At 40.7% G+C, this 12256-nt stretch overlaps 1 protein-coding gene across 3 annotated transcripts in view; it reads left to right on the forward strand.

The window, feature by feature from the left end:
• ATP6V1A (ATPase H+ transporting V1 subunit A) overlaps positions 1-12256 on the forward strand; it is a 230848-nt gene that overhangs the window by 128151 nt on the left and 90441 nt on the right. For all 3 annotated transcript variants that reach the window (XM_053705827.1, XM_053705826.1, XM_053705828.1), the window contains exons 2-5: positions 1986-2080; positions 2915-3043; positions 5893-6107; positions 6192-6329. In XM_053705827.1, coding sequence (XP_053561802.1) covers positions 1999-2080; positions 2915-3043; positions 5893-6107; positions 6192-6329 — 564 coding nt within the window. In that variant the 5' untranslated portion in view covers positions 1986-1998. The remainder of the gene's footprint in view (positions 1-1985; positions 2081-2914; positions 3044-5892; positions 6108-6191; positions 6330-12256) is intronic.

Raw genomic sequence — 12256 nt, forward strand, 5'->3', positions numbered from 1 at the left:
GTTAAATTATATGTAGTAAAAAAAGTAATGTTTTCATTTGAAATTAACTGAAAATTGTGCGGTTTGCAATTTCTGTTGTAATATGCAGACCCCAGACACTCCAGTGACCCATTTATAAGTGTCCCTAATTGTCCTAGGTTACAACATGGCAGTGCCCTTTGTTTTATAGACAATATAGATTTACACTTATGTTTTTCAATATTTATAAAACAAATATTAAATAAAAATACATCTGCATATTATTCATAGGCTAATATTTGCTATAAATACATAATTCTATCTAGCGTTTCCCTTTAACAATGAGATGAATATCTTCTGCATATTCCCAGTCCGTGAGCAACTAACTGGTAAATGGTTCATATGCTATACGTTTAGCATTGGGTGAAAGGTAACAATCTTAGTTTATCATGATGTTAAAGGGACATAATCCTCATATGCTAAATCACTTGACAGTGATGCAGTGTAACTGTAAAAAGCAGACAGGGAAATATCACCTGAGCATCTCTATGTAAAATATATTTTACCTCAGCTTACGATAGTAAGTGCTCAGTTATCCAGGGTTACTCTCTTTACTTTTATCTGCATCAGAGCTGCACCCACTCTGCTTTACTAGGCTCTCATGAGATTTCACTGAAATATTGTGAGATTTCATAGTAAACTTAAACTGAGGGATGAAATAACATGACTGTGCCTGCCAGAAGCACGCTTCCTTGCAAGTCCTGGGACTAGTATCCTGATTGGATGCCAAAAGTCCATTTTCTAGTCAGATTTTTACAGATATGTTGCATCACTTTCAACATTTGGGTATCATGTCCCTTTAACTAGAATGTTCGTTTGAGAACTATACATTGCTCAATAGTTCCCAATTTCTTGTAGATTCTTGGTATTCAACTGGATGTTCTTTTCTTTAGTGATATCAGCAAATGTTTTCTAAGCTGGTCTGTGACAAACTGTATATATGTTCCCAGCAGTATATTACTAGGAGCTAGCTGAGCACATCTGTGACAAACGGTATATATGTTCCCAGCAGTATATTACTAGGAGCTAGCTGAGCACATCTGTGACAAGAGGTATATATGTTCCCAGCAGTATATTACAAGGAGCTAGCTGAGCACATCTGTGACAAGAGGTATATATGTTCCCAGCAGTATATTACTAGGAGCTAGCTGAGCACATCTGTGACAAACGGTATATATGTTCCCAGCAGTATATTACTAGGAGCTAGCTGAGCACATCTGTAACAAGAGGTATATATGTTCCCTTGAGTCAATGAACAAAAGAACAATGCACATTTGATCATCTGAATCATGACCGTTTACTGTCCCTTTAAAATATGTTTTCTTTGGTGAGCAGGGTAGTAGCTTGTTGATCTAAGGAGACGTTTGGTACCACTATGAGTCTAGAAGGAATATATATCCAAGACACAAATAGGAATTGCTTCAGTTTGGGGTTTTTACTTTCTTCTGGATCATCAGTGGTAACCGGAATCTGTGAAAGGTTGAACTTGATGGCGTTGAGTCTTTTTTTTCAACCTTTATTCCTATGTAACTACATAGTCTTTGTTAAAGCATACCTAGGTAGGCAGCACTATATGGCAGTAGTTTTGGAACAATGCTTTTAACGATGTGCAAATATTATTGCCATTTAGTGCTCAAAAGCATATTACATTGTTAAACTGCTGCCTATCCAGGTATGCTCTTCGACAATGAATACCAAGAGAACAAAGTATGTTTGATAATAGAAGTTAATTGTACGCTGTCTTGAAAGAAAAAAAATGTAGAGTTTCATATCACTTTTAAACAATACAACTGAGTTAAACACATGGGTAAAGTCCCACATGTGAGCTGCAGGTTTACAAATTATTTGTAAAAACTATAATCTGCTCCCCAAGATGAAACCTAGAGATGACATTTTTTGTCAACTATCAATGACTAAAACATAACCTATTGATTACTCTGCTAAGTTACTTTTTATTTATTTTTTAGATCCTTTACAAACATGGATTTCTCCAAGTTACCGAAGATTCAAGATGAAGAACGTGAGAGCAACTTTGGCTTTGTGCACGGGGTTTCAGGACCTGGTAAGCTTACATTTTCTCATTCAGCTGTTTTATTTCACAGAGCTACGTGAATATCCAGGTGCTGCATTAGCGTTAACCCAGAATTGTAGTTTACCGTAAAAGTCTTCACTGTGGTGTTTAAATAAACTCTTCTGGAATTAGTATACGGCAGGGGTGGGAATGAGTGCAACCTGGTGACAATTTTCTAAAAATATGCCTTAAAATTTATAGGAACATTAAAGAAACATTACCATTAATATAAAGTGTTTAAATCTACAATATATAGATATTAAAGCTTTATTGGTTATATATAGCATGTATTCAGAAGAGAGAGCATTTACAGAGTTTTCCACAGTACAATTTGCCAGCCGGATGGCATTATGAAGTAGCCGGATGGCGTCATGAATTTGCCGGGTGGGGGCAGTATATTTACTAAAATGATACCATTATCTGCTATCCAAAGCACAAATTAATTGCATAATTTAACATAAATATATTTAATGATAACATTTTAATATTTGCTAAAGTTAGCTTAATATTGACTACAATTTTTAGTTGGGTTATGAGTAAAATCAGCCAGTTGGTGCACCCACTAAAAAAGTGCTTGGATGAACACTGATTTATTACGCACTACAATGACACCCAGTGACACTAAGCGGGCGGAAGCCTAGAGGATGCGTGCCAGCACCTTTGTTATAAGTGCCACTTTGGGTACTTGTTCCATAGATTTGCTACCCCTAGTATAGCATGAAACTGAGAACCACATTGTATTAGACTGCTGTGTAAGGGAAGTATATGCTGCAGTTATTCTCCGCCGTTTGATAATCCATATCTCTGGACGTATCTCTCCCCCAGTGGTCACTGCGTCTTACATGGGGGGTGCAGCCATGTACGAGCTGGTGCGAGTGGGACATTCTGAGCTGGTTGGGGAGATTATCCGTTTAGAAGGGGATATGGCCACGATTCAAGTCTACGAGGAAACCTGTATCCTTTACATGAGAATAGCTGGTTACAGTAAACGGTTTATTTTGTAAATGCTCCAAATAAAGTCTTTGAATTCCTTCCTGTAATTTGTGATATTGAAAGAAATGTCCTTTTTTATTTAGAATCTCAACAGCATATATTATTTTGTCTGTTTTTGTTATTTACATCTGCAGGTTTTGCCCCGTCCACTCCCCCAGTGAGTTCATCCTACATATTTAAAGGGACAGTCTACTCTAGAATTTGTATTTTTTTAAAAAGACAGATAATCCCTTTTATTACCCATTCCTCAGTTTTGCATAACTAACACGGTTATATTAATATACGTTTTACCTCTGTGATTACCTTGTATCTAAGCCTCTGCAAACTGCCACCTTTCTTTTACGTCTTTTGACAAACTTGCATTTTAGCCACTCACATGCATGAGCATATTGTTATCTATATGGCACACATAAACTAGTGCTGTCTAGTTGTGAAAAACGGTCAATGCACTGAGATGGATAAGAGGCGGCCTTCAAGGGCTTAGAAATTAGCATATGAGCCTACCTAGGTTTAGCTTTCAATAAAGAATACCAAGAGACCCCAAGGCAGAACATGGAGTGATCTGAGATGTCATCGCAGAAAATGCAGCATGTCTGCAGAAAGAACAGCACTTGAACTTTTCAGCACTGCTCCACATTAGGCTGTTCTTTTTAAACAAAGCTGTTCTCTGGCTGCATTGTATAAGTTTTCCTTAACACAGTGCATCCAGAACAAAGTGCTGTTTGAAGAAAACAGTCAAATATGCAGTAGTGCTGCAAAGCAGCAGTGCATTGATTGTTTGGCTCTCAGATTTTTGCAAGCTCGTTCCCTAGCTTTTCACAGTCTGCAAAGCCGTTTTTCTCTGACTGTAAGATGTTCGTATAAGCAATGCACCTTTTTTATTACTACATTTCTATGTTAGACTAAGAGAAAAGGAAACAAATTAATTCAAGAGACATTTTACAATTACTTTTTTTGTCTGCAGCTAATTTGCAATGTCATTTTCAACTACTGCACTAGATTATAAAACTTTAAATATTGCTTTATTCTCCAGTTAGGCAACACATTGCAATTGATCTGGTGCTTTAGTGTAACTGACAAATTTACAATTTTATTTCATTTAAAAATGACCTGCAGAAAAAATTTCACTAAAAAAATCTCATCGCAGAAAGTGAAAAAAAGTTCTGCCTCTGGGCCAAGAGAACAAAGCAAATTTGATGATAAATGTAAATTGATAAGTTGTTTAAAATGGCATGCCCTATCTGAATCATGACAGTTTAATTTTGACTATACTGTCCCTTTAAGTATGTTGCAGTTTTCTTGGTGCTGCTGTATGTGATTGCTTGGATCAGTGCAAGAGCTTATTCATTCATTCTGGTCACTAATTGGCCACAGCAAAAGTCATAGCAAAAAGCACTCCACTCTTTCAAGAGGTATATCCATTGACTACTCAGAGCAAAACCCTGCAAATTGTACTAACAGGTTTAATTGCTAATAAAAGTGTATTTTCTCTGCAGATGTTTTGCCTTGCAATGTTTAATGCTTGCTATATGCTATGCATATATAAAATGACTTTAAAGCCAAGGGATAGAAAACCCACATTTTTTCTTTCTTTCATGATTTAGATAGAGCAAGCAATTTTAAACAACTTTCTAGTTTAGTCCTTTTATCAATTTTTCTTTGTTCTCTTGGTATCTTTATTTGAAAGAGCAGGAATGTAAGCTTAGGAGCCAGCCCATTTTTGGTTCAAAACCCTGGGTAGTGCTTGCTGATTGGTCTCTACATTTAGCTGGCTCCTACGCTTACAGTCCTGCTTTTCAAATAAAGATACCAATAGAACGAATAAAAATTGATAATAGGAGTGAATTAGAAACTGAATGATGAAAGAAATGTCAGTTTCATATCCTTTGTCAACAGTGAAAGGCCTTTTTGTGTCTGATCACAAGTATATGGCATCTCGGGTGTATCCTTTTATTTACCTAAATCGGCTATTTGCAGGAGGAAGCTTATTCTTACCTCTCTTCCTGGAAAGAATGATTCCGTTGTATCTGTAACTAATTGTGTTCTTATGGTCACATTCCTTTGCATCAAGCACATCAGTTACCTCTTTTTGTTGAATGAAAGAATAATTGTAATCATCAAAGTGAAGCGACAGGATCTTGTGACCTGCTGGAGGGGCTAATGCTCACTTATGTCTGACAAATTAGTTTGTACAACAATCAAATGGCTAAAGCACGCAAAATGCAACAGTATCACTACTGTAGCCCGCGGTAGTAGCTACAGATCTTTTACAAATTAAAGGCATCTTAAGCTATATATCTATAGATCTATTTTTCTCTCTTTCTCTCTCTCTCTTTCTCTCTTTTTCTCTCGTTGTCCAAATGCAGCATAAAACAATATAACTGTTATCCTGTAGCCACACTTATTTTTTTAACTTTCATCTGTATGGTGAAACGGCCAATATTAGCATTATCATTACTGAGCTCACAATTTTTGCTTTTCTGTGATTTCACCATGATCTCACAAGATTTATATTAAACATCCTTAAACTGAGGAGGGAAATAAAGAGCCTGTGCCTGCACATGCAAGTCCCAGGACAAGAATACTGATTGGCTGCTTAGTCATTTTTACTGAGGAAATATTGAGGTAAAATATCTTCCTTTTTTAGATAGATATGTTCAGATGATATGTTCTATTCAGCTCTTTACAGATATGCTGCGACAGTTAAGAGTGATTGAATTAATGAGATGCTAAAATGATTATAGAGGTATGTACTTAAATCACAGCTATATATACCTACAGGTACTTTTTCCTTAGCTGCTCCTTTTCAGCTGGTGTATCGGTGGGAGATCCTGTTCTGCGCACTGGGAAACCCCTGTCTGTGGAGCTAGGCCCTGGCATTATGGGATCAATTTTTGATGGTATCCAGAGGCCTTTGAAAGACATCAGTGACTCTACACAAAGCATCTACATTCCCAGGGGGGTTAATGTGTCTGCTCTAAGTAAAGACATCAAGTGGGAGTTTACCCCTTCCAAAAGCATGAGGGTCCGTTAGTGCACATATTTGTATTTCTCATGTCACCCTGCATTCACCAGGCACCGGTATAATTTTTTGGTTTCCTCCCTGCAGGTCGGCAGCCACATTACTGGGGGTGACATCTATGGAGCGGTTTTTGAGAACTCCCTCATTAAGCACAAGATCATGTTGCCTCCACGGAACAGGGGAACAGTTACATATGTTGCTCCACCTGGGCATTATGACACGTCGGTAAGGGCCATTGTACTCTTGTCTTGGACTGTGGGAATGGTATCTAAATCTAGTGTTTATGTAGCATGCGTATGCATACATGCACACACTTATATACACACACATGCCTGCACACACTTTTCTTTCATGTAATTGGCAAGAGTCCATGAGCTAGTGACGTATGGGATATACAATCCTACCAGGAGGGGCAAAGTTTCCCAAAGCTCAAAATGCATATAAATACACCCCTCACCACAACCACAATTCAGTTTTACAAACGTTGCCTCCCTATGGAGGTGGTGAAGTAAGTTTGTGCTTGATTTTCTTCTGTGATATGCGCTTCTCAGCATTTTGAAGCCTGATTCCTCTCAGAGTACAGTGAATGTCAGAGGGATGTGAAGGGAGTATCACCTATTGAATTCTATGGTTTTCTTCGCGGGAAATCTTTTAATAGGTTTTCTGTTATCGGTCGTAGAGATTAATCTCCTACCTCCCTTTCTTCTACAAGATACGACGAGTCCACGGATTTCATCCTTACTTGTGGGATATTATCCTCCTAACAGGAAGTGGCAAAGGGCACCACAGCAGAGCTGTATATATAGCTCCTCCCTTCCCTCCACCCCCAGTCATTCTCTTTGCCTGTGTTATACTAGGAAGAGGTAAAGTGAGGTATTAGTTTTTAGTTTCTTCAATCAAGAAGTTTTTTATTTTTAAATGGTACCGGTGAGTACTGTTTTCCTCAGGGGGATATGAAAGAAGATTTCTGCCCTGAGGTTGATGATCTTGGCAGATGTAACTAAGATCCACATTGGTTCCCACAGAGCTTCTGAAGGTAACCATGAGACATTTTCAGTGTGGAGAACGGTTTCATGCTACAAGCAGCATTGAGGTATGTGCAGCCCTTTATTTCTGAGGAGACTTGGTATATCAGAACTGGCTGACATTTATTTCTCCAACATAGGTGTGTCCGGTCCACGGCGTCATCCTTACTTGTGGGATATTCTCTTCCCCAACAGGAAATGGCAAAGAGCCCAGCAAAGCTGGTCACATGATCCCTCCTAGGCTCCGCCTACCCCAGTCATTCTCTTTGCCGTTGTACAGGCAACATCTCCACGGAGATGGCTTAGAGTTTTTTAGTGTTTAACTGTAGTTTTTATTATTCAATCAAGAGTTTGTTATTTTAAAATAGTGCTGGTATGTACTATTTACTCAGAAACAGAAAAGAGATGAAGATTTCTGTTTGTATGAGGAAAATGATTTTAGCACCGTAACTAAAATCCATGGCTGTTCCACACAGGACTGTTGAGAGCAATTAACTTCAGTTGGGGGAACAGTGTGCAGTCTCTTACTGCTTGAGGTATGACACATTCTAACAAGACGATGTAATGCTGGAAGCTGTCATTTTCCCTATGGGATCCGGTAAGCCATGTTTATTAAGATAGTAAATAAGGGCTTCACAAGGGCTTATTAAGACTGTAGACTTTTTCTGGGCTAAATCGATTCATTATTAACACATATTTAGCCTTGAGGAATCATTTATTCTGGGTATTTTGATATGATTATATCGGCAGGCACTGTTTTTGACACCTTATTCTTTAGGGGCTTTCCCTAATCATAGTCAGAGCCTCATTTTCGCGCCGGTATGGCGCACTTGTTTTTGAGGACAGCATGGCATGCAGCTGCATGTGTGTGGAGCTCTGATACATAGAAAGGTCTTTCTGAAGGCATCATTTGGTATCGTATTCCCCTTTGGGCTTGGTTGGGTCTCAGCAAAGCAGATTCCAGGGACTGTAAAGGGGTTAAATATAAAAACGGCTCCGGTTCCGTTATTTTAAGGGTTAAAGCTTCCAAATTTGGTGTGCAATACTTTTAAGGCTTTAAGACACTGTGGTGAAATTTTGGTGAATTTTGAACAATTCCTTCATACTTTTTCGCAATTGCAGTAATAAAGTGTGTTTAGTTTAAAATTTAAAGTGACAGTAACGGTTTTATTTTAAAACGTTTTTTGTGCTTTGTTATCAAGTTTATGCCTGTTTAACATGTCTGAACTACCAGATAGATTGTGTTCTGACTGTGGGGAAACCAAGGTTCCTTCTCATTTAACTATATGTATTTTATGTCATAAAAAAATTTAGTAAAAATGATGCCCAAGATGATTCCTCAAGTGAGGGGAGTAAGCATGGTACTGCATCATCCCCTCCTTCGTCTACACCAGTCTTGCCCATACAGGAGGCCCCTAGTACATCTAGTGCGCCAATACTCCTTACTATGCAACATTTAACGGCTGTAATGGATAATTCTATCAAAAACATTTTAGCCAATATGCCCACTTATCAGTGAAAGCGCGACTGCTCTGTTTTAGAAAATTCTGTAGAGCATGAGAACGCTGATGATATGGTTTCTGAAGGGCCCCTACACCAGTCTGAGGGGGCCAGGGAGGTTTTGTCTGAGGGAGAAATTTCAGATTCAGGAAACATTTCTCAACAAGCTGAACCTGATGTGATTACTTTTAAATTTAAGTTGGAACATCTCCGCGCTCTGCTTAAGGAGGTGTTATCCAATTTGGATGATTGTGATTATCTGGTCATTCCAGAACCACTATGTAAAATGGAAAAGTTCTTAGAGGCCCCGGGGCCCCCCGAAGCTTTTCCTATATCCAAGCGGGTGGCGTACATTGTTAGTACAGAATGGGACAGGCCCGGTATACCTTTAGTACCTCCCCCCATATTTATAAAATTGTTTTCCTATAGTCGACACCAGAAAGGACTGATGGCAGACAGTCCCCAAGGTCGAGGGGGCGGTTTCTACTCTACACAAGCGCGCCACTATACCCATAGAAGATAGTTGTGCTTTCCAAGATCCTATGGATAAAAAATTAGAAGGTCTGCTAAAGATGTTTGTTCAGCAAGGTTCCCTTCTACAACCAATTGCATGCATTGTCCCTGTCACTGCAGCCGCGTGTTTCTAGTTTGATGAGCTAGGAAAGGCGATTATTAGTAATTCTTCTTCTTATGAGGAGATTATGGACAGAATTCGTGCTCTTAAATTGGCTAATTCTTTCACCCTAGACGCCACCTTGCAATTGGCTCGGTTAGCGGCGAAAAAATTCTGGGTTTGCTATTGTGGCGCAGAGCGCTTTGGTTAAAATCTTGGGCAGCGGATGCGTCTTCCAAGAACAAATTGCTTGACATTCCTTTCAAGGGGAAAACACTCTTTGGCCCTGACTTGAAAGAGATTATCTCTGATATCACTGGGGGCAAGGGCCACGCCCTTCCTCAGGATAGGTCTTTTCAAGACCAAAAATAAACCTAAGTTTCGTCCCTTTCGCAGAAACGGATCAGCCCCAAGGGCTACGTCCTCTAAGCAGGAAGGTAATACTTCTCAAGCCAATCCAGCCTGGAGACCTATGCAAGGCTGGAACAAAGGAAAGCAGGCCAGGAAACCTGCCACTGCTACCAAGACAGCATGAAATGCGGGCCCCCGATCCGGGACCGGATCTGGTGGGGGGCAGACTCTCTCTCTTCGCTCAGGCTGGGGCAAGAGATGTTCTGGACCCTTGGGCGCTAGAAATAGTCTCCCAAGGTTATTCTCTGGAGTTCAAGGGGCTTCCTCCAAGGGGGAGGTTCCACAGGTCTCAGTTGTCTTCAGACCACATAAGAAGACAGGCATTCTTACATTGGGTAGAAGACCTGCTAAAAATGGGAGTGATTCATCCTGTTCCATTAGGAGAACAAGGGATGGGGTTCTACTCCAATCTGTTCATAGTTCCCAAAAAAGAGGGAACGTTCAGACCAATCTTAGATCTCAAGATCTTGAACAAGTTTCTCAAGGTTCCATCGTTCAAGATGGAAACCATTCGAACACTTCTTCCTTCCATCCAGGAAGGTCAATTCATGACCAAGGTGGATTTCAAGGATGCGTATCTACATATTCCTATCCACAAGGAACATCATCGGTTCCTAAGGTTTGAATTCCTGGACAAGCATTTCCAGTTCGTGGCGTTTTCTTTCGGATTAGCCACTGCTCCTAGGATTTTCTCATAGGTACTAGGGTCCCTTCTGGCGGTGCTAAGACCAAGGGGCATTGCTGTAGTACCTTACTTGGACGACATTCTGATTCGAGCGTCGTCCCTTCCTCAAGTAAAGGCTCACACGGACATTGTCCTGGCCTTTCTCAGATCTCACGGATGGAAAGTGAACGTGGAAAAGAGTTCTCTATCTCCGTCAACGAGGGTTCCCTTCTTGGGAACTATAATAGACTCCTTAGAAATGAGGATTTTTCTGACAGAAGCCAGAAAAACAAAACTTCTAGACTCTTGTCGGATACTTCATTCCGTTCCTCTTCCTTCCATAGCGCAGTGCATGGAAGTGATAGGTTTGATGGTAGCGGCAATGGACATAGTTCCTTTTGTGCGCATTCATCTAAGACCATTACAACTGTTCCTGCTCAGTCAGTGGAATGGGGACTATTCAGACTTGTCTCCGAAGATACAAGTAAATCAGAGGACCAGAGACTCATTCCGTTGGTGGCTGTCCCTGGACAACCTGTCACAAGGGATGACCTTCCGCAGACCAGAGTGGGTCATTGTCACGACCGACGCCAGTCTGATGGGCTGGGGCGCGGTCTGGGGATCCCTGAAAGCTCAGGGTCTTTGGTCTCGGGTAGAATCTCTTCTACCGATAAATATTCTGGAACTGAGAGCGATATTCAATGCTCTCAAAGCTTGGCCTCAGCTAGCGAGGGCCAAGTTCATACATCAACCATCAGGGGGGAACAAGGAGTTCCCTAGCGATGGAAGAAGTGACCAAAATCATTCTATGGGCGGAGTCTCACTCCTGCCACCTGTCTGCTATCCACATCCCAGGAGTGGAAAATTGGGAAGCGGATTTTCTGAGTCGTCAGACATTGCATCCGGGGGAGTGGGAACTCCATCCGGAAATCTTTGCCCAAGTCACTCAACCGTGGGGCATTCCAGACATGGATCTGATGGCCTCTCGTCAGAACTTCAGAGTTCCTTACTACGGGTACAGATCCAGGGATCCCAAGGCGGCTCTAGTGGATGCACTAGTAGCACCTTGGACCTTCAAACTAGCTTATGTGTTCCCGCCGTTTCCTCTCATCCCCAGGCTGGTAGCCAGGATCAATCAGGAGAGGGCGTCGGTGATTTTGATAGCTCCTGCGTGGCCACGCAGGACTTGGTATGCAGATCTGGTGAATATGTCATCGGCTCCACCATGGAAGCTACCTTTGAGACGAGACCTTCTTGTTCTAGGTCCGTTCGACCCACTCCAGCTGACTGCTTGGAGATTGAACGCTTGATCTTATCAAAGCGAGGGTTCTCAGATTCTGTTATTAATACTCTTGTTCAGGCCTGAAAGCCTGTAACCAGAAAATTACCACATAATTTGGTATATCTGTTGGTGTGAATCTGCAGGATTCCCTTGGGACAAGGTTAAGATTCCTAAGAGTCTATCCTTCCTTCGAGAAGGATTGGAAAAAGGATTATCTGCAAGTTCCTTGATGGGACAGATTTCTGCCTTGTCTGTGTTACTTCACAAAAAGCTGGCAGCTGTGCCAGATGTTCTAGCCTTTGTTCAGGCTCTGGTTAGAATCAAGCCTGTTTACAAAATTTTGACTCCTCCTTGGAGTCTCAACCTAGTTCTTTCAGTTCTTCAGGGGGTTCCGTTTGAACCCTTACATTCCGTTGATATTAAGTTATTCTCTTGGAAAGTTTTGTTTTTGGTTGCAATTTCTTCTGCTAGAAGAGTTTCAGAATTATCTGCTCTGCAGTGTTCTTCTCCTTATCTGGTGTTCCATGCAGATAAGGTGGTTTTGCGTACTAAACCTGGTTTTCTTCCAAAAGTTGTTTCTAACAAAGACATTAACCAGGAGATAGTTGTGCCTTCTTTGTGTCCTAATCCAGTTTCAAAGAAGGAACGTTTGTTGCA

This window comes from Bombina bombina, chromosome 3 (assembly GCF_027579735.1).
Source record: "Bombina bombina isolate aBomBom1 chromosome 3, aBomBom1.pri, whole genome shotgun sequence".
NCBI lineage: Eukaryota > Metazoa > Chordata > Amphibia > Anura > Bombinatoridae > Bombina > Bombina bombina.